Consider the following 23,722-nt stretch of genomic DNA (forward strand, 5'->3'; position numbering starts at 1 on the left):
GGCCAAATAGGATAAAATTCACCTCGAGAAGACATGACACAAAAGGAACAAAACACGAATGTACTCACGACACTGAAAACCCCAATATAAGTGACCACCAGAGAAAAGAGAATTAGGGGAGAGAAAAGAGAGCACAAATGATATCGAAGGGAGAAAACATGGTATGAGAGAAAATAAAAAGAAAAAAAAGGAAAAAAATATATATATTTGGGGAGAAAACACCAGAGAACAAACAGGTAAACCAGAACATACAAACACCAAGTACCCAGTAAAGAAGGTGGGGGCAGAATCATATTTACAGAAAGTAAGGTTAAGAATTGGATAAATATGGAGAGGACCTCAGTTCTGTATAGAGGAAGTAGAAAGAGGATGAATGGATAAGAAGAAAGAGAAAGAGAAGAAAATAATAATAATAATAATAAAATTAAATTGATTAAAAAGTAGGATTAAAAAATAAAGTAAAATAAATTCGAATGAATGAAAAATAATGTGAAAAGAAATAGAAAATAAAGAAACAAATGAGAAAAGAAAAAGAAAAAAAGAGATAAAATAATAAAATAAAATAAAAATGAAAAAGTGAAGTGTCGTTCCTTTGGCTGGTTTAAGATCCCACTCTTCTGTACTGTCTGTGGCTTCTCAGTTTCCTGTTGATGGGACTGAAGGCCTCTCTTTAGGCCAGCACCTGTGGACTCTGAGGGACTATTCGGATTTTTTAAAAAAATTATTCTTTGTGCCACTCAGGGTGTAGTCTGGGTGTGGCTGTATTGGTTGCCTGGAGACTGCAGAGAGGGGCTATCTCTTCAGGAGAAAATGGCTACCTAGGTCGCGCGTGTCAGGTATGACTCAGTGACAGACTTGCGGTCACCTGTCCTGGACCCTCTCCTCACCCCAGCCTCTCCCCAGACTCCACAAGTCCTGCACCTGCTCCTGCACCTCAGCCACAGGTTAGTGTTTGTGTTTGAAAGGTCCTATGAACTAGGTTCAGTGAACAAAAGCAAAGACCAAAAAGAGGGGAAAGAGCTGTGCCTGTGTGAACCCCTCTCCTCCCTGCACAGTGCGGTCTGGGCAGCCATCCAGAATGCCCCCTCTGGGCTCAGTCTCTATGACTGTGGACCCAGATCTGGAATCCCCTGCTACCAGCAGTCCTGCAGACCTTTCCACAGTCAAGTCAGACACTGTGGCATGCACACATGCCACAAAGGACAAGGCCTCAGTGCCATGCAGTTTGCCTCTGACCCTCTGGGCTTAGAGGTCTCAGTTCTCTCCAGCCCAGGTCCCTGATTTTACTGTTCTCCAGGTGTCCTCTTTCCTTCCCGGCTGGGGATTGTCTCACCAGCTGTATATACTTCACCAATTCTGGGTGGATGTTATTTGATTTAAGTTGCTTGTTCTATCTGCTCTGGGACAAGGCTCGGGACACATCCGTCTATTCCACTGCCATTTTGTCTCTGTGTATGATCTTTTTAATGTATTGCTGGATCCGATTTGCTAATATTTTGTTGAGGATTTTAGCATATGTGTTCATCAGGCATATTGACCTGTAATTTTCTTTCTTTGTTGTGTCTTTATTTGGTTTTTGAATTAGGATAATGCTGGCTTCATAAAAAGAGCTTGGAAGTGTTCCTTCCTCTTGAATTTTTTGGAATAATTTGAACAGGGTAGCTGTTAGTTCTTTGCATGTTTGGTAAAACTCACCTGTAAATCCATCCAATCAAGGACTTTTGTTTGCTGGAAGTTTTTTTAGTGCTTCAATTTCATCAGTTGTTATCGGCCTCCTCAGGTTTTCTGATTCTTCCTGATTGAGTTTTGGAAGATTGTATACTTCTAGGAACTTGTCCATTCCATCTACATTGTCCAGCTTGTTGGCATATATTTGTTCATAGTATTTATATTTCTGTGGTGTCTGTTGTTATATTGCTTCTTTCATCTCTGATTTTATTTATTTGGGTCCTCACTTTTCGTTTCTTGATGATTCTGGCTAGCGGTTCATCGATCCTGTTTATCTTTTCAAAGTAAACCCACTCTTGGATTTATTGATCTTTTGTACTGTTTTTTGTTTCTTTGTTTGGCTTTTTGTCTCTATGTCATTTATTTCTGCTCTGATCTTTATTATTTCCTTCCTTCTGCTTTCTCCAGGTTTTTCTTGCTGTTCTCTAATTCATTTTGTTTTAGGATTAGATAGTTTATTAGTCCTTTTTCTTGTTTCTTGAGGTAGGCCTGTAGTGCTATGAACTTCCCTCTCAGGACTGCTTTTTCCATGTCCCATAGGTTTTGGGTGGTTGTGTATTCATTTTCATTTGTTTCCAGGAAGTTTTTAATTTCTTGTTGATCTCATTGGTAACCCATTCATTGGTTTAGCTTCCATGTATTTCAGTGTTTTAGAATTTTTTTTATTGTAGTTGATTTCTAACTTTATCCCATTGTAATCTGAGAAGATGCTTGGTTTTATATCAGTCTTCTTGAATTTGTATAGACTTGTTTTGTGCCCTAACATATGGCCTATCTTTAAAGAATGTTCCAAGTGCACTTGAGAAGAATGCATATTCTGTTGCTTTAGGGTGACATGTTCTGTAAATATTGGTTAGATCCATCTGATCTGGTGTGTCTTTTAAGTCCTCTGTTTCTTTGTTAATAGTTTGTCTGGAATATCTATGCAGTGATGTCAGTGGGGTGATAAAGTCTCCCACTATGACTGTTGTTGTTAATCTCTCTCCTAATGTTCATCAAGAGTTTTTTAATGTACTTGGATGCTCCTATATTGGGTGCATATATGTTTACAAGGGTTATATTTCCTTGTCAAATCATTCCCTTTAGTATTATGAAGTGGCCTTCCTTGTCTCTTGTTATGGCCTTTGTTTTGAAGTCTATTTTGTCTGACATGAGTATTGCTATGCCAGGTTTTTTTTCCCCTTTCCATGTGCATGACTCATCAAAGAGAAACAAAGAGAGAGGATCCAAATAAATAAAATCAGAAACAAAAGCAGAGAAGTAATCACTGACACCACAGAACAACTATATGCCAACAAGTTTGACAATGGGGATGAAATGGATAAATTCCTAGAAAAATACAATCTCCCAAAACTGAACAGGAAGAATCAGAAAACCTGAATAGGCCAATAACAACTGATGAAACAGAAGCAGTTATTAAAAAAATCCCAGTACATAAAAGCCCAGGTTCAGATGGCTTCACAGGGGAGTTTTACCAAATGTAGAAAGGAGAACTAACACCTATACTCCTCAAGCTATTTCAAAACCAAGAGGAAGGTACACTCTCAAGCTCTTTTTATGAGTACATCATTATCCTAATTTGAAAACCACAGAAAGACACTACAAAGAAAGAGAATTACAGGCCAATATTCCTGATAAACAGATGCTAAAATCCTCAACAAAATATTAGTAAATCGGATCAAGCAATATATTAAAAAGATCATACACCAACCAAGTGGGATTTATTCCAGGGATGCAAGGCTGGTACAATATTTGTAAATCAATAAATGTGATACATCACATAAACAAATTGAAAGACAAAAATCACATGGTCATATCAATAGATGCAGAAAAAGCATTTGACAGAATCCAACACCTATTTTTGATAAAACTTTCAGCAAAGTGGGAATAGAGGGAGCATATCTCAACATGATAAAGATCATATATGACAAACCTATAGTGAACATATGAGCAAAAACTAAAACCATTTCCACTAAGAGCAGGAACAAGACAGGGATGTCCACTCTTTCAACTCTTATTCAATATAGTACTGGGAGTCCTAGCTACAGCAGTTGGACAAGAAGAGGAAACAAAAGGCATCCAAATTGAAAAGGAGGAAGTAAAACTCATTATTTGCAGATGACATAGAAAACCCTAAAGACCCCACTAAAAAACTGCCAGATTTAATAAATGAATTTGGCAATGTACCAGGATACAAAATCAACACCCAAAAATCAACACCCATTATTGATACACCAATAATGAATTCTCAGAAAGAGAAACTAAACAAACAATCCCACTTTTCAACAACAACAAAAAAGCAGATATTTAGGAATAAACTTAACCAAGGGTGGCAAAAGACTTGTACTCAGAAAACTATAGGACGTTGAAAAGATAGAAGAAGATATAAACAAGTTGAAAAATATACCATGTTAATGGATTGGTAGAATTAACATCATCAAAATTTCCATACTACCCAAGGCGATCTACAGATTCAATGCAATTCCTATTAAAATAACAACAGCATATTTTACAGAGCTAGAACAAATATGACCCAAAATTATATGGAATCAAAAAAGAACCTGAATAGGTGCAGTTAACTTGAGAAAGAAAAAAAGTGGGAGGAATCACAGTACCAGATTTTAAGTTCTACTACAAAGCCACTGTAATAAAAATAGTCTGGTACTGGCACAAGAATAGGTATATAGAACAGAACAGAAACCCCAGGAATCGTCCCAAGTCATTATGCTCAATATTTGACAAAGGAGACGAGCATACAATAGAGTCAAGACAGTCTCTTCAATAAATGGTGTTGGGAAAATTAGATACATGCAAAAAAATGCAACTAGACCGCTAACTTCCATCATACACAAGAATAAACTGAAAATGGATAAAAAACTTAAATGTATGCTGTGAGGCCATAAAAATCCTAGAAGAAACAATAGGCAGCACAATCTCAGACATCGCATAGCAATATGTTTACAGATACATCTAGGGCAATAGAAACTAAGGAGAAAATAAACAAATGGGACTACATTAAAACTAAAAGCTGCACAGCGAAAGAAACCATCAACAAATTGAAAAGGGAGCCCACAGTATGGGAGAACATATTTGGCAATGATATATCTGATAAAGGGTTAATATCCAAATTATATAAGGAATTTATACAACTTAGCAAAAGGAGGAAAAACAGTCCACTAAGAAAATGGTCAAAGGACCTAAATAGACACTTCTCCAAAGAGGTCATACAGATGGCCAAGAGTCATATGAAAAAATGCTCACAGTCACTGAGCATCAGAGAGATGCAAATTAAAATGACAATGCAGTGTCACCTCACACTTTTCAACAAATGACAAGCGCTGGCAAGGATGTGGAGAAAAGAGGACCCTAGTACACTGCTGGTGGGAATGTAGATCAGTGCAACCATTATGGAAAACAGTATAAAGCAGTGGTCGACAAACTCATTAGTCAACAGAGCCAAATATCAACAGTACTTCTTCAAAATAGACTCGCCCAGGCCGAAAACTGACTTCTGCACATGGGCCACGAAGTTTCAATCGCACTGAACGCATGCCTGCACGTGGTATTTTGTGGAAGAGCCACACTCAAGGGGCCAAAGAGACGCATGTGGCTCGCGAGCCACAGTTTGCTGACCAAGGGTATAGAGTTTCCTCAAAAAATTAAATATGAAACTGGCAGTTGACCCAGTGATCCCACTTCTAGGCATATGTCCTACAAAACCTGAAACACCAATCAGAAAGAATATATGCACCCCTATGTTCATAATAGCATTATTTACTACGAGAGGCCCAATGCATGAAATTCGTGCATGAATAGGCCTTCCTTCTTCTGGCTGCTGGCACCGGCTTCCCTCCAGCCACTGTAGGCACCCGGGACCTCGCCTTCCCTCGCAGAGGGAGGCCCTGGTAACCCGCCACAGCCTGCTGGTCAGTTGCAGCCATGGCAGCTTGCCTCGGCCCTTGTAGCCCCGGCTTCATCTGGAAGGTTGTCTGGAAGGATGTTTGGTCTAATTAGCATATTACACTTTTATTATTATAGATAGCTAAGATCTGGAAACAGCCCAAGTGCCCATCAGTAGATTGGTGGATAAAAAAAGCTGTGGTACATTTATACCATGGAATACTGTGCAGCAGTAAAAAAGAAGAATCTCTTAACCTTTGAGACCATATGTTGGGACCTGGAGAGTATCATGCTAAGTGAAATAAGACAGTCAGAGAAAGTCAACGTATCACATGATTCCACTCATGTGGAATCTAAGTAACAATAAACTGATGAACAGAGTGGATTCAGATACATGGAAGCATGGAACGGAGTGCAGAATCTCAGGGAAGGCTAGGGTGGGTGGGTGGATGGGTGGGGGATGTGGGGCCTGGAGGCAGTCAATTGGGGAAGAAGGGGGGCATATGTAATACTTTCAACAATAAATAATTATTTAAAAAAATAAAATACCTGCAAAAAACCCCAAGCAAACAAACAAAAACCATAGCTGAGGAAAAAAATAAGTTTATAATTATATGGATCTAGAACCTCTTGCATAGAGCATTTTTGTCAAATATCTAGATTTATCTACTTTAGTATTATTGCTAAATCAGGAAAGCTGGTTTGTTTGTGAAAGATTTATCATCTTGTAAACTTTGTTTTATTCTGAAATTTACTGAGATATTTAAAAACAACTTTAAAAAGTCTCAGCACTAATAGCAACACTACTTGTGACATTTGACTTATGAATAGCACACACTTGTAGAAGCCTTAATTTGTAGATAATAAATTTCACTTATTCTACACACTTACTTGTATACACACATGCTTAATATACATATGTCACTTTTTTCAAAATGGCAAACATAAATAAAAATATGTCCACAATACTTAGTTGAATATTATCATCTTATAAATCTGAATTTGTTCATTTTATTTAGTTGTAAGCACTTAATTATTTGTGCCTTCTGTAGTTGTGTGTGATCATTATTATACTGAAATATAACAGTTGTTCATTATCCATTTTTGGCATAATGTATAAATGTGTTGTTATCCATAAGTTTTATTTGAGGAATGGTAGAGTAGTTTTATATATATATATATATATATATACATATTAATATATATATATATATATATTAATATAGAGAGCACTGAGTTTGACAGAGGTATGAACCACCACCTATATCCTCCTGCTTAGTGTGTATTTTAGGAATGGGAGCAAGTGACATGAAGAGGAGTGTAACAAAGGTAATTCTAATATAACTCATTTGGAGCTTTGTGAAAGGCATAGTTTCATGGTTCTGTTTTCTCCTCTCCAGCACTGCCTTTTCCAGATGCTGTGCCTCTCCAAGATAGGAATCCAGGAGAGGATTAATAATTTCATATAGCCATAAAAATCATGGCTCAGGTAACTTGGTGTTTTCTCCTTTCACTTTTTTTTGTTTTTGTTTTGTTTTTACATAGTATGTGCATATTTGCATTCCTTATTTCTTTTTTATAAATAGTTAAGGTATTACAAATGTGTCCTGCCCCCCATTAACCCCCAAGCCCCCCCGCACACTCATGCTTCCATCCCCCTGTTGTCCATGTCCATTGGTTTGGCTTATATGCGTGTATACAAGTCCTTCAGTTGATCTCTTCCCCTTACCCCCTCCCTCCCCTACTTTCCTTCTGGGGACTGATAGCCTGATCGCTGTTTCTCAGTCTTTGGATCTGTCCCTTTTCATCAGTCTATGTTGTTCTCTATAATCCACAAATGAGTGAGAACATGTGGTATTTATCTTTCTCTGACTGGCTTATTTCACTTAGCATAATGCTCTCCAGTTCCGTCCACGCTGTTGCAAAAGGCAAGAGTTCCTTTTTTACTGCAGCATAGTATTCCATTGTGTAGATGTACCACAGTTTTCTAATCCACTCATCTGCTGATGGGCACTTAGGCTGTTTCCAAATCTTAGCTATGGTGAATTGTGCTGCTATGAACATAGGGGTGCATATATCCTTTCTGATTGGTGTTTCTGGTTTCTTGGGATATATTCCTAATAGTGGGATCTCTGGGTCAAATGGGAGTTCCATTTTTAGTTTTTTGAGGAAGCTCCATACTGTTCTCCACAGTGGCTGCACCAGTCTGCATTCCCACCAGCAGTGCAGAAGGGTTCCTTTTTCTCCACATCCTCTCCAACACTCGTTGTTTGTTGATTTGTTGATGATAGCCATTCTGACAGGTGTGAGGTGATACCGCATTGTCGTTTTGATTTTCATCTCTCGTATAATTAGTGACTTTGAGCATGTTTTCATATGTCTTTCGGCCTTCTATATGTCCTCTTTTGAAAAGTGTCTAAGTCCGTTGCCCATTTTTTGATTGGATTGTTTATCTTCCTTTTGTTAAGTTTCATGAGTTCCCTGTAAATGTTGGAGATTAACCCTTATCGGTGGTATCATTGGCAAATATGTTCTCCCATGTAGTGGGTCTTCTTGTTATTTTGTTGATGGTTTCCTTTGCTGTGCAAAAGCTTTTTATTTTGATGTAGTCCCATTTGTTTATTTTCTCTTTAGTTTCCATTGCCCTAGGAGCATTATCAGAGAAGAAATTCCTTCGGCATATGTTTGCGATTTCACTGTCTGTGGATTCCTCTAGTATTTTTATGGTTTCCCATCTTACGTTTAAGTCTTTTATCCATTTTGACTTTATTTTTGTGTATGGTGTGAGTTGGTGGTCTAGTTTCATCTTTTTGCATGTATCTGTCCAATTTTCCCAACACCATTTATTGAAGAGACTGTCTTGACTCCATTGTATGCTCTTGCCTCCTTTGTCGAATATTAATTGAGCATAGTGGTTTCGGTCCATTTCTGGGGTCTCTATTCTTTTCCATTGTCTCTATTCTATTCCATATGTCTGTTCTTGTGCCAGTACCAAGCTGTTTTAAGAACAGTGGCTTTGTAATACAGTTTGATATCGGGTATTGAGATCCCACCAACTTTGTTCTCCTTTCTCAGGATTGCTGTAGCTATTCAAGGTCTTTTTTTAACTCCAGATGAATTTTTGGAACGTTCGTTCTAGATCTGTGAAATATGCCGTTGGTAATTTAATGGGGAGTGCATTGAATCTATAGATTGCTTTGGGTAGTATGGACATTTTGATGATGTTGATTCTACCAATCCATGAAGACGGTATGTTCTTCCATCTGTTTATGTCTTCCTCTATCTCTTTTTTCAGTGTCCTGTAGTTTTCACATATAAGTCTTTCACCTCCTTAGTTAAGTTTATTCCTAGGTATCTTAATTTTTTTGGTGCGATGGTAAATGAGATTGCTTTTTTAGTTTCACTTTCTGTAAGTTCACTATTGGTGTAAAGAAATGCCTTAGATTTCTTGGCTTTAATTTTGTATCCTGCTACATTGCCGAATTCATTTATTAAATCTAATAATTTTTTGATGGAGTCTTTAGGGTTCTCTATGTACAGTATCATGTCATCTGCAAATAAGGACAGTTTTTCTTCTTTTCCAACCTGGATGCCTTTTATTTCTTCTTCTTGTCTGATTGCAATGGCTAGTACTTCTAGTACTATGTTGAACAGGAGTGGTGAGAGGGGGCATCCCTGTCTTGTTCCTGTTTTTAGGGGGAATGGTTTTAGTTTTTGCCCATTGATTATGAAGTTGGCTGTGGGTTTGTCATATATGGCTTTTATTATGTTGAGGTATGATCCCTCAATTTCTATCTTCCTGAGAGTTTTTATCAAGAAAGGGTGTTGGATTTTGTCAAATGCCTTTTCCGCATCAATTGATATGACTATGTGCTTTTTATCTCTCAATTTGTTTATGTGATGTATCACATTTATTGATTTGCGGATATTGTACCATCCTTGCATCCTGGGATAAATCCTACTTGGTCATGGTGTATGATCTTTTTGATGTACTGCTGGATCCGATTTGCTAGGATTTTGTTGAGGATTTTGGCATCTATGTTCATGAGGGATATTGGCCTGTAATTCTCTTTCATTGTATGTCTTTCCCTGGTTTTGGTATTAGGGTAATGCTGGCTTCATAGAATGAGCTTGGAAGTGTTCCTTCCTCTTGAATTTTTTGTAGTAGTTTGAGGAGGATAGGTTTTATTTCTTTCTTGAATGTTTGGTAAAACTCCCCTGTGAAGCCGTCTGGCCCCTGGCTTTTGTTTGCTGGAAGCTTTTTGAATACTGTTTCGATTTCCTCCATAGTTATTGGCCTATTGAGATTTTTAGATTCTTCCTGATTAAGTTTTGGAAGGTTGTATTTTTCTAGGAATATGTCCATTTCCTCCAGGTTGTCTAGTGTGTTGGAGTAGAGTTGTTCATAGTTTTTTCTAACAGTCCTTTGTATTTCTGTGGGGTCTGTTGTTATTTCTCCTCTTTCATTTCTTATTTTGTTTATTTGGGTCCTCTCTCTTTGTTACTTGGTGAGACTGGCTAGGGTTTTATCAATCATGTTTATCCTTTCAAAGAGCCAGCTCTTGGTTTTGTTGATCTTTTGTATTGTTTTTTTGGTCTCTATGTCGTTTATCTCCACTCTGATCTTTGTTATTTCCTTCCTTCTGCTTACACTGGGCTTTTCTTGTTGCTCTGTTTTTAACTCTTTGAGTTGTAGAGTTAGGTCATTTATTCTCATTGTTTCTTGTTTCTTGCAGTAGGCTTGTAGAGCTATGAACTTCCCTCTCAAGACTGCTTTTGCTGTGTCCCATAGGTTTTGGATTGTTGTGTTTTCATTGTCGTTTGTTGCCATGATGGTTTTTATTTCTTCTTTGATCTCTCTGGTAACCCAGTCATTGTTTAATAGCATGCTATTTAGTCTCCATGTGTTTGATTTTTTGGATTGTTTTTGTTGTAGTTGATTTCCAGTTTTATGCCTTTGTGATCTGAGAAGATGCTTGATATGATTTCAATCTTCTTGAATTTGAAGACTTTGCCTGTGACCCAATATATGGTTTATCTTTGAAGATGACCCATGTGCACTTGAGAAGAATGTATATTCTGTGGCTTTGGGATGAAATGTTCTGAAGAGGTCAATTAATTCCATCTGATCTAGTGAGTCATTTAGGATTGATGTTTCTTTGCTGATTTTTTGTTTAGAGGATTTGTCCAGTGGTTTTAATGGGGTGTTAAAGTCCCCTACTTTGATTGTATTGCTGTCAATCTCTTCCTTGATCTCCTCCAGAAGATTTCTTATGTATTTGGGTGCTCCTATATTGGGTGCATATATATTTACCAGAGTTATTTCTTCTTGTTGGATTGCTCCCTTTAGTATTATGAAGTGGCCGTCTTTATCTCTTTTTATGTCCTTCACTTTGAGATCTAATTTGTCAGATATAAGTATTGCTACCCTGGCTTTTTTTTTTCACTTCCATTCACCTGAAAAACCATTTTCCATCCCTTCACCATCAGTCTTTTTTTCTGAGGTGGGTTTCCTGTAGACAGCAGATATATGGGTCATGTTTTCTTATCCACTCAGTTACCCTATGTCTTTTGATTGGGGCATTTAATCCATTTACATTTAAAGTTATTATTTATAGATACTTTTTAGTCGCCATTTATGTTCTTTACTGCTGTGTTCCTCCTTCGTTTCCTATTTTTTCTTTTTACAGCAGACCCTTTAGCATTTCTTGCATTGCTGGTTTGGTGGTAATAAACTCCCATAGTCCTTTTTTGTCTGAGAAGCTCCTGATTTCACCCTCAATTTTGATTTAAAGCCTTGCTGGGTACAGTATTCTTGGATTCATACCATTCCTTTGCATGACTTTCTATATTTCATTCCATTCCCTTCTTGCCTGATGTGTTTCTGTTGAGAAATCAGTCGCTAGTCTGATGGGGGATCCTTTGTAGGTAACTTTCTGTCTCTCTCTGGCTGCTTTTAAGATTCTTGCTTTGTCGTTTGTGGTTGTCAATTTAATTATAATGTGCCTTGGCGTCGGTCTTTTGGGGTTCATTTTGTTTGGGACTCTGTGAGCTTCTTGAATTTGTGTGAGTTTTTTCTTCCCTATATCAGGGAAATTTTCTGTTATATTTTCAGAAAAATTTTCTATTCCTTGCTCAGTTTTCTCTCCTTCTGGCACCCCTATTATGCAGATGTTGTTTCGTTTCATGTTGTCCCAGAGTTCTCTTAGGCTCTCCTCCTGCTTTTAAATTTTTTTTCCTAGAAGCTGTATTGCTTGGGTATTATTTCCTACCTTGTCTTCTAGCTCACTGATGCGGTCCGCTGCTTCTTCTAGTCTACTGTTGATGCTTTCTATTGAGTTCTTTATAGCAGTGATGTCGTTTTTCATTTCTTCTTGGTTTTTCTTCATTTCCTCTTGGTTCTTACACATATTATTGAATTTGTCTTCCATTGTTTTCATCCACCTTATGGCCATTTCTCTGAATTCTTTCTCTGACAGGTTGCTTGCCTCCATTGCCTCCATTTCATTTACTTCCTTTTCTGATGATGCCTGTTTTTCTTTCATATGTGGGTTGGTTCTTTGTTTCACCATGATCTCTCTTCTCCAGGTGTTTGGTTATGTAGTTCTCTCTCTGCTCTCCGTGAGAAGAAGCAGTGCTCGTCTGAGTTCACGTAGTCGCGTTCTTGAGATCCATTGTTTCCGGGTTAGTAGCCGATCTCAGGATGCCGGTAACAGCCACTCAAGATGGTGCGGTCTCCGCGGCTGAGCCTGCACTCCGGGAGAGATTTCAGCCGCAGTCTCCAACCGTCCCCTTTTTCTGGTAGTTCTCTGTCTTTCCTGGCTGCAAACTGTCTCTCAGCTGAATATCCTCTGCTTATTCGGGCTATATGTTACCTGTTTCAGCTGCTCACCCTTATCTGCTCTGGGACAAGACACAGGACACGTCCATCTATACCTCCGCCATTTTCCCAAAATCCATATTCCTTATTTCTGAAACTTCCTTCCTAACTGACCCCATTCAGGAATATGCTCCTCAGTTTATTCCATTCTTATAAATGACTAGAGGCCCAATGCACGAAATTTGTGCAAGGGGCTCAGCACTCACAGCCATGGTGGCTGCCTCAGTCCTTGCAGCCCTGGCTTCATCTGGAAGGTCGTCCAGACAAGTGTCTGGACAATCGTTCTGCTGTTTGGCCGTCCAGTCTAATTAGCATATTATGTTTTTATTATCATAGGCTAGAGGCCCAGTGCATGAATTTGTGCACAGGTGTGGTTCAGCTGGTTCGGTCTTAATCACGGCAGATCGGGGCTGGGCCTGTGAGGAGGAGGAGATGGTGGGAGCTTGGCTGGCCAACCCCGATTGGGCTGATCAGGGCTGGGCTGGCTGGGGGAAGGGGCCACGAGTAATTGGCCGGTGGGACCCGCCCCCGATTGGGGTTGGGGGGCCAACTGGGGGCCGGGCCTGCCATGGGGAGGGGCAGTGGGCTGGCTGGCCCTGCCTCTACCCCTGAATAGGGTGGAGGTGCCGATTGGGGACCAGAGGCCTGGGGGAGCGGCTATGGGTTTTTGGGTGGCTGACCCTGACCCTGATTGGGGTGGTGGGGGCCCACTGGGTATTGGGTTGGCTAGGGGGAGGAGCTGTGGGAGGTTGACCAGCCAGCTCTGCCCCCTATTGAGTTGACGGGGCTATCAGGGGTGGGGCTGGCCAGGGGTAGGGGCTGCAGGCCGATCAGGGTGGTGGGGGCCCATCAGGGGCATGGCCGGCCAGGGGAGGAGCTGCAGGAGGTTGGCCGCCCAGCCCCGCTGCCTATTGGGGTTGGGGGTGCCATCATGGAAGGCTGGCCAGGAGGTGGGGTTGCAGGTCTATCATGGTGGGGAGGGCTGATTGGGGGCAGGCTGGCCAGGGAGAGGGGAAGGGGCATTTGGCTGGCCACCCCACTCTTGATCAGGTTGGGAGAGTTCCATCAGGGGCAGGCCAGCAGCAGAGGGGTCATGAGGTTGGCCTGCCAGCCCCATGCCCCATGGCCTGATTAGGCCTGTTCGCTAGTTTGGTCTTGATGCTGTTCCAGCATGACTACCACAGGCCTTTTATGATATAGACTAGAGGCCCGATGCATGAAGATTCGTACAAGAATGGGCCTTCCTTCCCCTGGCTGCCAGCACCGCCTTCGCTCTGGCCGGAGCCACCTTTCCGCCTTCCCATGCTGCCCAGGGGCCCGGAGCAGCTGGGGCAGTGCGTAACTCCTGCATCGTCGCCATGTTGACGACGCAAGTGTCCCACCCCACTGCTCGGCACCTGCATATGCAAATTAACCTGCCAGCTTTGTTGGATTAATTTGCATACTCACTCCTGATTGGCTGGTGGGTGCCACGAAGGTACAGTCATTTTGAATTTTTCTCTTTTATTAGTGTAGATAGTGTTGTCTCTAAGTATGTCTGTCTAATCTAACCTATATTCATATACTTATTCATTTATTTATTGAACATCTTTAACTAGAATCACTGAGTCATACAGCTAAAGAAAATTTCCTGATTTTATAAGATAGAGAAGAATGTTAAATGGTACTACACCTGAGAAAACTTTGATCTACTCTTTAGACCTAAATTTCCCAGTTAAGCAAGGTAGGAGTTGGTTTTGACTCTGCTCAGTCTCCATAAATTTCAAATCTAGGCTTTGTGAGCTTTATGATTAAGGATTGAATACAGAGAGATCATGGATCTTCCCTGGGAATCCATAATTGATACCAATAATATAGGTGATTTTGAGATTCAATATTGTGTGCTAATCTTGAATGTATAAGTTTGAATTAATCTTTTCCACCTTTATGTTGCTTAAGACAAGAAAAAGCCATGTTCATTATGTTCATCATCTTGATTAATAATAACAAGACAGATCATCAGTCACATGCAAAAGCTATTGAGAATTATAAACTCCCCAAATCAAGAAATGCTTATGAGATTTTTTATATAACCTACAATGTTCAAATATGCATGCCATTAAGTCAAGATATATTGATTATTTGGAGCAATTCTGCAGCCTATTAAAAATACTTACTAAATTATTAGTAACAAGGAAAATGCCTATGATGCAATATTCTGTTATAACAACAAACTTGAAGTTTTAATATATTCTTCATTTTTTTGCAAATCTCATTTTATGATAGATATAAGATTTTACAGAAACATTTACCCAATTATTTTTCTTATTTCTATTTTAGTACATTTTTTATTTTTCAATTACAGTTGATATATAATATTATATTAGTTTCAGGTGTACAGCATACCTTTTAGGCATTGCTCACCCTGATAAAACTAATAACCATCTGACACCATACATAGTTATTACAAATTTTGACTACATTCCCTATGTTATATTTTATATGATTATTCTGTAACTACTAATTTGTACTTCTTAGTCCTTTCATCTTTTTCACCCATGCTCCTAATCCTCCCTCCCATCTGTCAACTGTCAAAATGTTCTCTGAATCTTTGATTCTATTTCTATTCTGCTTGTTCATTTATTTTGTTTTTTAGAAATCATATGAAATTTTTCTTTGTCTGACTTATTTCACTCAGCACAAAACTCTTTAGGTCTATTCATGTTATTGCAGATGGCAAAATTTCATTCTTTTTTTTATAATTGAGTCATATCCCATTGTATATATGTACCACTTTTTTTTATTCATTCACCCCTATTGATGGACACTTAGGTTGCTTCCATCTCTTGGCTGTTGTAAATAATGCTGCAATGAGCATGTGGATACATATATATTTTTGAATTAGTGTTTTGGGTTATTTTGGATAAATACCAATAAGTGGAATTGCTGGATGCTTCTTTGTCTCGTTATAACCTTTGTTTTAAAGTTTATTTTGACCAGTATAAGTATTGTTACACCAGCTTTTTTGTTTTTGTTTTTTTCCCATTTTCATGAAATATCTTCTATCCCTTTACTTTCGGTCTGTTTGTGTCTTTTGATTTTAAGTGAGTCTCTTGTGGACAGCATATGTAGGGGTCTTATTATTTTATTCATTTAGCCACCCATGTGTCTTTTGATTGGAGAATTTAATCCATTTGCTTTTAAAGTAATTATTCATATATATATATTTATTGCCATTTTATTACTCATATTTTTTATCTTTTTATTTCTTCTCCTTCTTCTTCCTTCTTTCTTCTCCTTTTCTTCTTTCTTCTTCTTCTTCTTTTCTTCTTCCTTCCTTCTTATTACCTTTTGATGTTTCTTGTAATACTGGTTTAGTGGTGATGAATGCTTTAACATTTTGTTATCTCAGAAGCTCTTTGTCCTCTGATTCTAAATGATAGCTTTTCTGGGTAGAGTAATCTTGGTTATAGGTTCTTGTTTTTCATCACTTTAAATATTTTATGCTCATCTAGCTTGCAAAGTTTCTGTTGACAGCCTTATGGGGCTTCCTTTTAGGTAACTAACTGCTTTTCTCTTGCTACTTTTTAAGATTCTCTGTCTTTAACCTTTGGCATTTTAATTATGATGGTACTCTTAATTTTAATTGGGTGGTACTCCATTGGGCTTCTTTGGGTTCATCTTTTTTGGGACTCGCTGTGCTTCTTGGACTTGAGTGTCTTTTTCTTCACCAGGTTAGGGAAGTTTTCAATCATTATTATTTTTTTTAAAAAATATATATTTTATTGATTTTTTACAGAGAAGAAGGGAGAGGGACAGAGAGTCAGAAACATCGATGAGAGAGATTGATCAGCTGCCTCCTGCACACCCCCCACCGGGGATGTGCATGCAACCAAGGTACATGCCCTTGACCGGAATCGAACCCGGGACCCTTGAGTCCGCAGACCGACGCTCTATCCACTGAGCCAAACCAGTTCGGCAGTCATTATTTTTAAAGCATGTTTTCAATTCCTTAATCTCTCTCTTCTCTTTCTGCTACCCTTATGATATGAATAATGGTATGCTTGATATTGTTGTGTCAGAGTTTCCTTAAACTATCCTTTCTTTTGCTACACTAATTGGGTGTTTGTTTCCTGCTACCTTGACTTCCAAATCGCTGATTTGATCCTCTGCTTCATCTGATCTGCTGTTGATTCTTTCTAGTGTATTCCTCATTTTAGTTAGTGTATTTTTCATTTCTGAGTGGTTCTTTTTTTATGGTCTCTAGGTGTGGTTTTTTAAAATGCTGTTGAAGTTTTCTCACTAAGTTCCTCAAGCTTTCTTATAACTGTTGTTTTGAAGTATCTGGTAATTTGATATCCTTCATTTCATTTACTTCTTTTTATGGGGATGTTTCCTGTTCTTCCATTTGGGACATGTTTCTTTGCCTCACCATTTTGGCTGCTCTCTATGTTTGTTTCTGTATAGTTGGTAGATCTGCTATGTCTCCAAGTCTTAGCAGTATGTCTTTTTTTTAAAATATATTTTATTGATTTTTTTACAGAGAGGAAGGGAGAGAGATAGAGAGTTAGAAACATCGATGAGAGAGAAACATCGATCAGCTGCCTCCTGCACATCTCCTACTGGGGATGTGCCCGTAACCAAGGTACATGCCCTTGACCGGAATCGAACCTGGGACCTTTCAGTCCGCAGGCCGACGCTCTATCCACTGAGCCAAACCAGTTTCGGCTTAGTAGTATGTCTTAATGTAGTAGGTGTTCTGTAGAGCTCAGTGGGGTAGCCTCTCCTATCATCTGAGCTGGGCAGTTTATACATACCCTGTGTGTGGACTATGTGTATTCTCCTTGATTGTTGTTGGTTTATCAGTGGGAGGGATTGACCAGCCATGACTACAGTGGAGGAACTACAGTGTAGAGCAGTGATGGTGAACCTTTTCAGCTCGGCGTGTCAGCATTTTGAAAAACCCTAATTTAACTCTGGTGCCGTGTCACATATAGAAATTTTTTGATATTTGCAACCATAGTAAAACAAAGACTTATCTTTTTGATATTTATTTTATATATTTAAATGCCATTTAACAAAGAAAAATCAACCAAAAAAATGAGTTCGCATGTCACCTCTGACACGCGTGTCATAGGTTCGCCATCACTGGTGTAGAGGCTGACCCCACAGAGTAGAACTCACCTCTGCGGGGCTCTGGTACCCGCCAATTCCACCCCTGGAGTGTGTTGCTCGTGTACGTGGTTGGGTGGTACTCCAGTTTAGTATGAAGCTGGCCACACACTGGCTCTGGGCCTTTTTGGAAGGTTCAGACTAAGGTTAGCTGCTACCTGTGCCTTGTCCAAGGCTACTTGGCATGAGCTACAAAGTGATCTGCAGATGGGTGCTACTTGTGCTGAGAGGTGCCTTATATGATGTTATTTCAAGGTTGTTTTTAAGTAATTGACTGAATTTTTTCTTATTCTCAAATGAATGGATTTAAATTAGTAGAGGTAGTAATTTATTCTCAAATGAATGGTTTTAAATTACTTGGAGATGCCTGGGAGAAATCAAGGTGTGAACCAAGTTTGTCTGCTGCTAGTGCCAGGTCTGGGACCACTTAGCAAGAGGTACCTGGCATATTGAGGCCAGATGCTGCTTGTTTGGGGCTGTGAACCTTTGAGCGAATTTAGGAAAGTCCACAGTATGAGCCAAGACAGGCCATTTTTATAGAAAAGCCACTGGAAGTGGCTTAAATGGACCTGCAAAGTGGGTGGGCAGAGTGTTAGGGACTCTTATTTCTTAAATAGTAAATAAAAAAGAAAACTTTCATTTTTTGAGCATGTAGGATGTACAAGATAAGATTGTACAGGGTGCTTCTGTATGCTATTTCTTTTAATTGGGACATTGCATTTAAAAATTAATTTTACTTATTTAACTTTATTAATTCCCAGACTATGTGCAGAATGAGATGTTCTGTATTCAGGAAATGGCTACAACAGGAATAAAAAGGAACATGTTGTCACTTCAGAAGCACCAAGTTTTGTAGTATCATCCATGTGAGAGATACTTCCTAGCATGTTTGTTCTGTTATCTCTATGGTTAAGAGCTCTGCATCATCTCCCCCTCCACTGAAAATACATTTTCTTTATATCCACTACTAGTATTATGTTTGTTGTTTCAGAGATTGGTGATGTTCAGGGATGTTGCCATTGACTTCTCTCAAGAAGAGTGGGAATGCCTGGACTTTGCTCAAAGGGATTTGTACAGAGATGTGATGTTGGAGAACTATAGTAACTTGGTGTCACTAGGTAAGAATACCCCTTAGTAGTTTAGGATCTGACTTTGAAATCAGTCCTTATATGATGTTATTTCAAGGTTGTTTTTAAGTAACTGAATGTCTTCTTTTTCTCAAATGAATGGTTTTAAATTACTAGAGGCAGACATAGATAGTTTCATATAGGGCACATTTATCTTTAAAATATAGTTACCTATCTTCCTTCTGTCTTCCTTCCTATCTTCCTTAATGATCAAGGGGCTAGATTTGAATTCTGGGACACTTTTGCTATTTGTTGTTATAATTTAGATCTGCTAAAGGAGTTTAATATTAAAAAAATAGATGCAGAAATAAATGTTTGCTTTTTTTACAACAGAAGAGCTTATTTTATTTATATAGTGACTAGAGGCCCAGTGTAGGACTTTGTGCATGGGTGGGTTCCGGCCGGCCTGCTCAGATTGGGACCAATCAGGCCAGGCCAGCTGGGGGGAGGGCCTGCAGGCGGTTGGTGGTCTGGGACCACTCCCCTACCCCCCCCTTGAACTCCGGTGGAACTCCAGTTGAGGGGACAATTTGCATATTACCCTTTTATTATATAGAATAGGATGGATCAATGCATTTCACTAACAATTCATGTGTACCCAATCCATTGCAACAAGCACATTCTCTTACTTAGGTTTTGTAGTTGAATATTACACTTTAAGAACTTTGTATTTCACATTGAATGAGTATGCTAGAAACACTTTTTATTATAAAATAGCTCAGGAAGAACCTGTGATTGTTTAAGCAAGTTTTTTTAGGAGAGAGTCTATTTCCATTAAAACTTTAATAAGTGATTTTCCTACCTAACTGATCACTTTATTCTTTGGACTCTTTATGTTACTGGAATATAACTATATCTTGCCCCCTCAGTCCTCTTTCCAATGAAGGCTTTATGAAGTTACTGTGTGGTACATTCTTCAACAGGGCCCAAGTCTTGTGAAAAAATGCCTCTGACTTCAGAAGAAAAGCCTGGAGGCACTCTTCTTTTCCTCAGTGACAACCCTTTTATATAAACTTGTTGGTCAATTCCTTTTCATATATTTTTTTGTATTTAGACATTTCATTATCTGCATTCTTTAAAATGTTTTCATTCATTAAAAATATATTTATTGAGGGCCTGTTTTGTGCCAAGGACTGTAGTAGGCATTGTAGAAATAAAGAACTAGACAAGTTTCCTATTCTGTTGAAACTTACATTCTTGTGGGAGAAATAAAAAATAATTTGAAAACAAAAATACAGTGTGTCCCCCCAAAAATGCATACACACTTTAACGGCCTAAACAAGGATCGGGCCTAAATTGGTGGTCGGACATCCCTCTTACAATCTGGAACTGTTGGATCCTAACCATTCACCTGCCTGCCTGCCTGCCTGATCACCCCTAACTGCCTCTGCCTACCTGCCTGATTGCCCCTAACCCCTCTGCCTGCCTGATTGCCCCTAACCTCTGCCTGCCTGCCTGATCGCCCCCAACTGCCCTCCCCTGCCGACCTGGTTGCCCCCAACTGCCCTCCCCTGCCGGCCTAGTTTCCCCCAACAGCCCTCCCCTGCCAGCCTGTTTGCCCCCAACTACCCTCCCCTGCTGGCCTGATCTCGCCCCCAACTGCCCTCCCCTTCCAGCTTGGTTGCCCGCAACTGCCCTCCCCTGCTGGCCTGATCTTGCTCCCAACTGCCCTCTCCTGCAGGCCTGATCTCACCCCCCAACTGCCCTCCCCTGCAAGCTTGATCTCGCCCCCAACTGCCCTCCCCTGCCATCCTGATCACCTCTAACGGCCTCTGCCTCAGCCCCCACCACCATGGCTTTGTCCAGAAGATGGCAGGTCAACCTGGTGTAATAAGCATATTACCCTTTTATGAGTATAGATAGATTATATAGGATAGAATTGCTTAAATGGGGAGGGGTAAGCCTTTTTCATTAGGAGATGATCTTGGCAGGCAAAAATACATAATCTTTATATCTGGACTGATGCACTATATGCACTATACTGCTAAACCGGTCATTAAAAAATTGAACCACTTTCTTACACCTTACACCAAACCGCTGTTGCCCTGAAAACCCCTCCTCAGCCCCCACCACCTTAGCTTCTGCCTTCTCAGTTCACCCAGATTTGGTTCTGATTGGTTGGTTTCTATGCCAGTTAGCATCAAAAGCTCTGCCTCCTAGGCAGCCACTGACTCCTTGCACTTCACCCAGATTTGGTTCTGATTGGTTGGTTTACATGCCAGTCAGCATCTCCAGGCCTATTAATAGGCCCGATCAGAGAGGTGGGGCTGATCAGCAGCTCCAGCAGAGGTCAGAGAGAAAGAGAGGCGTGATTGCTGGCTAAGTCTGGAGCGAAAGAGAGAGGCAAGTGCTGATCAACAGCTGCCACGGAGGCTACAGATCAGACCCTGCTTTTCTCTCCAGGCCTCTCTTCAGGCCTGATCCGCAACCCCCTCGGCAGTCAGTGCTGGGTTGGGCTCCTGCAGCGGCAGCAGTTAGTGCTGGGTCGCCATGGCAACCCAACACTGACTTCCTGTCTGACGAGCCTTTGGTCATTTTGGATGTTACGAACCCTGGGTTTTTATATATTAGGATGCCCTAGATTGGCAAAAAATAAAGGACTCTGACAGTCTTCACAACTTTTGGAGGTAGAAGTGCTGTATACTTCATTATTCACAATAGTAAAAAAGTGGAAACCCTCCAAATGTCTACCAGCAAATAAATGAGTGAATACAATTTAATATTATTTATTAATTAAAGGAATGAAGTTCTGATACATGCCACAGTGTGAAAAAAATGCTCAGTGAAAGAAGCCAGACACAAAGCCTACATAATGTATAATTCCATTCATATGAAATGTCCACAACAGACAGACATATATAGAGAGAAAGTAGATTAGTGGTTGTCCAACACTGGGAAGTGGGGATGGACTAGGGAATAAGAGTGGGGACACTGAAAAGGACTGCTAATAGGCATGGATTTCTTTCCAAGGTGATACAAATGTTATAAAATTACATTGTGGTGATTGTTGCACAACTCTGTGAGTATACTAAAAACTATTGAATGTATAATTTAGATGAATGAAAGTGAATTATATATATTTTAACTGCTCTATACCTTACTGATAGTAGTATCAATTGGCATAATCACTTTGAAAAAAATATGAAAATGACTTTCAAACTTATATGTACTTTGGAAGTAGCTTTCGTCCTTTTAAAAATTCCAGAACTCAGGCCATACCCTAGTCCAGAGATGACAAACCTATGACACGCGTGTCAGAGGTGACACGTGAACACATTTTTTTGGTTGATTTTTCTTTGTTAAATGGCATTTAAATATATAAAATAAATATCAAAAAGATAAGTCTTTGTTTTACTATGGTTGCAAATATCAAAAAATTTCTATATGTGACACGGCACCAGAGTTAAGTTAGGGTTTTTCAAAATGCTGACACGCCAAGCTCAAAAGGTTTGCCATCACTGCCCTAGTCCATTTAAAACATAGTCTCTCTAGGCATGGGACATAGGTATTTTTGGAAGCTCTTTTTAAAAAAATATTTTATTTTTTTAATCCTCATTTGAGGATATTTTCCATTGATTTTTAGAGAGAGTGGAAAGGAGGGGGAGAGAGAGAGAGAGAGAGAGAGAGAGAGAGAGAGAGAGAGAGAGAACATTGATGTGAGAGAGACACATTGATTGGTTGCCTCCCACATGCACCCCAACCTGGGGCCAGGAATAGGCCTGCAACAGAGGTATGTGCTCTTGACTGGAATTGAACCCAGGACCCTTCAGTCTGTGGGCTGATGCTCTATCCACTGAGCCATACCAGCTAGGGCTGAAGCTCTTTAGATTGTTCATATGTTTAGACATATTTGGTAACCAATGCAATGATATTATCTGAGAATTTTTTGTTCACTTTATTTATTGTTATTGGCAATATGATTGGATTTATGTCTCCCTTTTTTTATGTTTTTTTATTACTCTTTTAATATTCCTGTTTTGCTTTGTAAATCTTTTTCATTAATCAGGATGAATACAGGTTAGTGTTTTTCCTTTAATTCAATGTTTCCTTATTAAGTGTGGAAGACATACACTATGTGTTTTCAGTGGTTATCTTTAATTTTTTATTACATGTACTTCATTCTCTTAATACAAATGCAATTTTGTAGTTTTTATTAATTGTAATGATATTTGAAAAAGTAGTTATGAAAATTAAATATTTTATTGTATTTAAATGTCATAATTGATATTCAAATGAAGTTTTTCAATCCACATATAATATTTAGTGTGCATACTACTTTACAGAGTTTATCTTGTAATAAACTATATGTACCACTATCATCACTAGGATTTCAAGGCCAACATATTGAGAAATAAAGATATGAAGGGCTGTATCTGTCTACCTTGAAATAAAGTAGTGGCTGTTGTGGCAGTGAGTTGAGATTCTATAAGAGATTGACATCTCACTGTCAGTTATATATCTCACTGTCATAAAATTCTTATTGAGGTGTACTAGCAATATAGGATTTTACTCTTTTTCTACATTTGTTACCAACACTAGATAATATCACTTAAAAAGCTTTGCCAATTTATAGATTAAAAAGTTGAACAACATATGCCTATGATTTCTGGTGAATTTAAATATTTTGGGAATATTTCTGACTGTTGGTTTTTAAATCATTATCATTATTGTTTGTCACTTAACAAATTCATACTTAATGAAAGCTAATGTGTCCTTTCTCACAGGACAGTATAAAAGATCTTAGATGCTTTAACTTTGATCAGTCTTTCCCATCTAATTTGCTAGTATTGTATGGTATTTTTTCTGTTTTCTTTTTAACCCCCAAAATGGGCATTATTTTTATTTTATAATGACAACCTTTGCTTATAGATTTATCTATGTGATTTTTCTTTTATTTGCATACTATTTTTCTTCCATCATACCTTCCTACTGGGAT

General features: G+C 39.1%; 1 protein-coding gene across 8 annotated transcripts in view; it reads left to right on the forward strand.

Moving 5' to 3' along the window:
• LOC138997037 (zinc finger protein 420) overlaps nucleotides 1–23,722 on the forward strand; it is a 69,810-nt gene that overhangs the window by 17,548 nt on the left and 28,540 nt on the right. For 3 of the 8 annotated variants that reach the window (XM_070398415.1, XM_070398424.1, XM_070398417.1), the window contains one exon: nucleotides 18,651–18,777. The exons of 2 other annotated variants lie outside the window; for them this stretch is intronic. In XM_070398415.1, coding sequence (XP_070254516.1) covers nucleotides 18,651–18,777 — 127 coding nt within the window. Of the gene's footprint in view, nucleotides 1–7,028; nucleotides 7,118–13,929; nucleotides 13,986–18,650; nucleotides 18,778–23,722 lie in introns of those variants that run through there. 3 more of the 8 variants (XM_070398416.1, XM_070398418.1, XM_070398420.1) reach the window with 3 other exon arrangements.

The sequence above is a fragment of the Myotis yumanensis genome, unplaced genomic scaffold (genome assembly GCF_028538775.1).
Source record: "Myotis yumanensis isolate MYYU_CA2020_CCGP unplaced genomic scaffold, mMyoYum1.0.hap1 SCAF_18, whole genome shotgun sequence".
NCBI classification, from domain to species: domain Eukaryota; kingdom Metazoa; phylum Chordata; class Mammalia; order Chiroptera; family Vespertilionidae; genus Myotis; species Myotis yumanensis.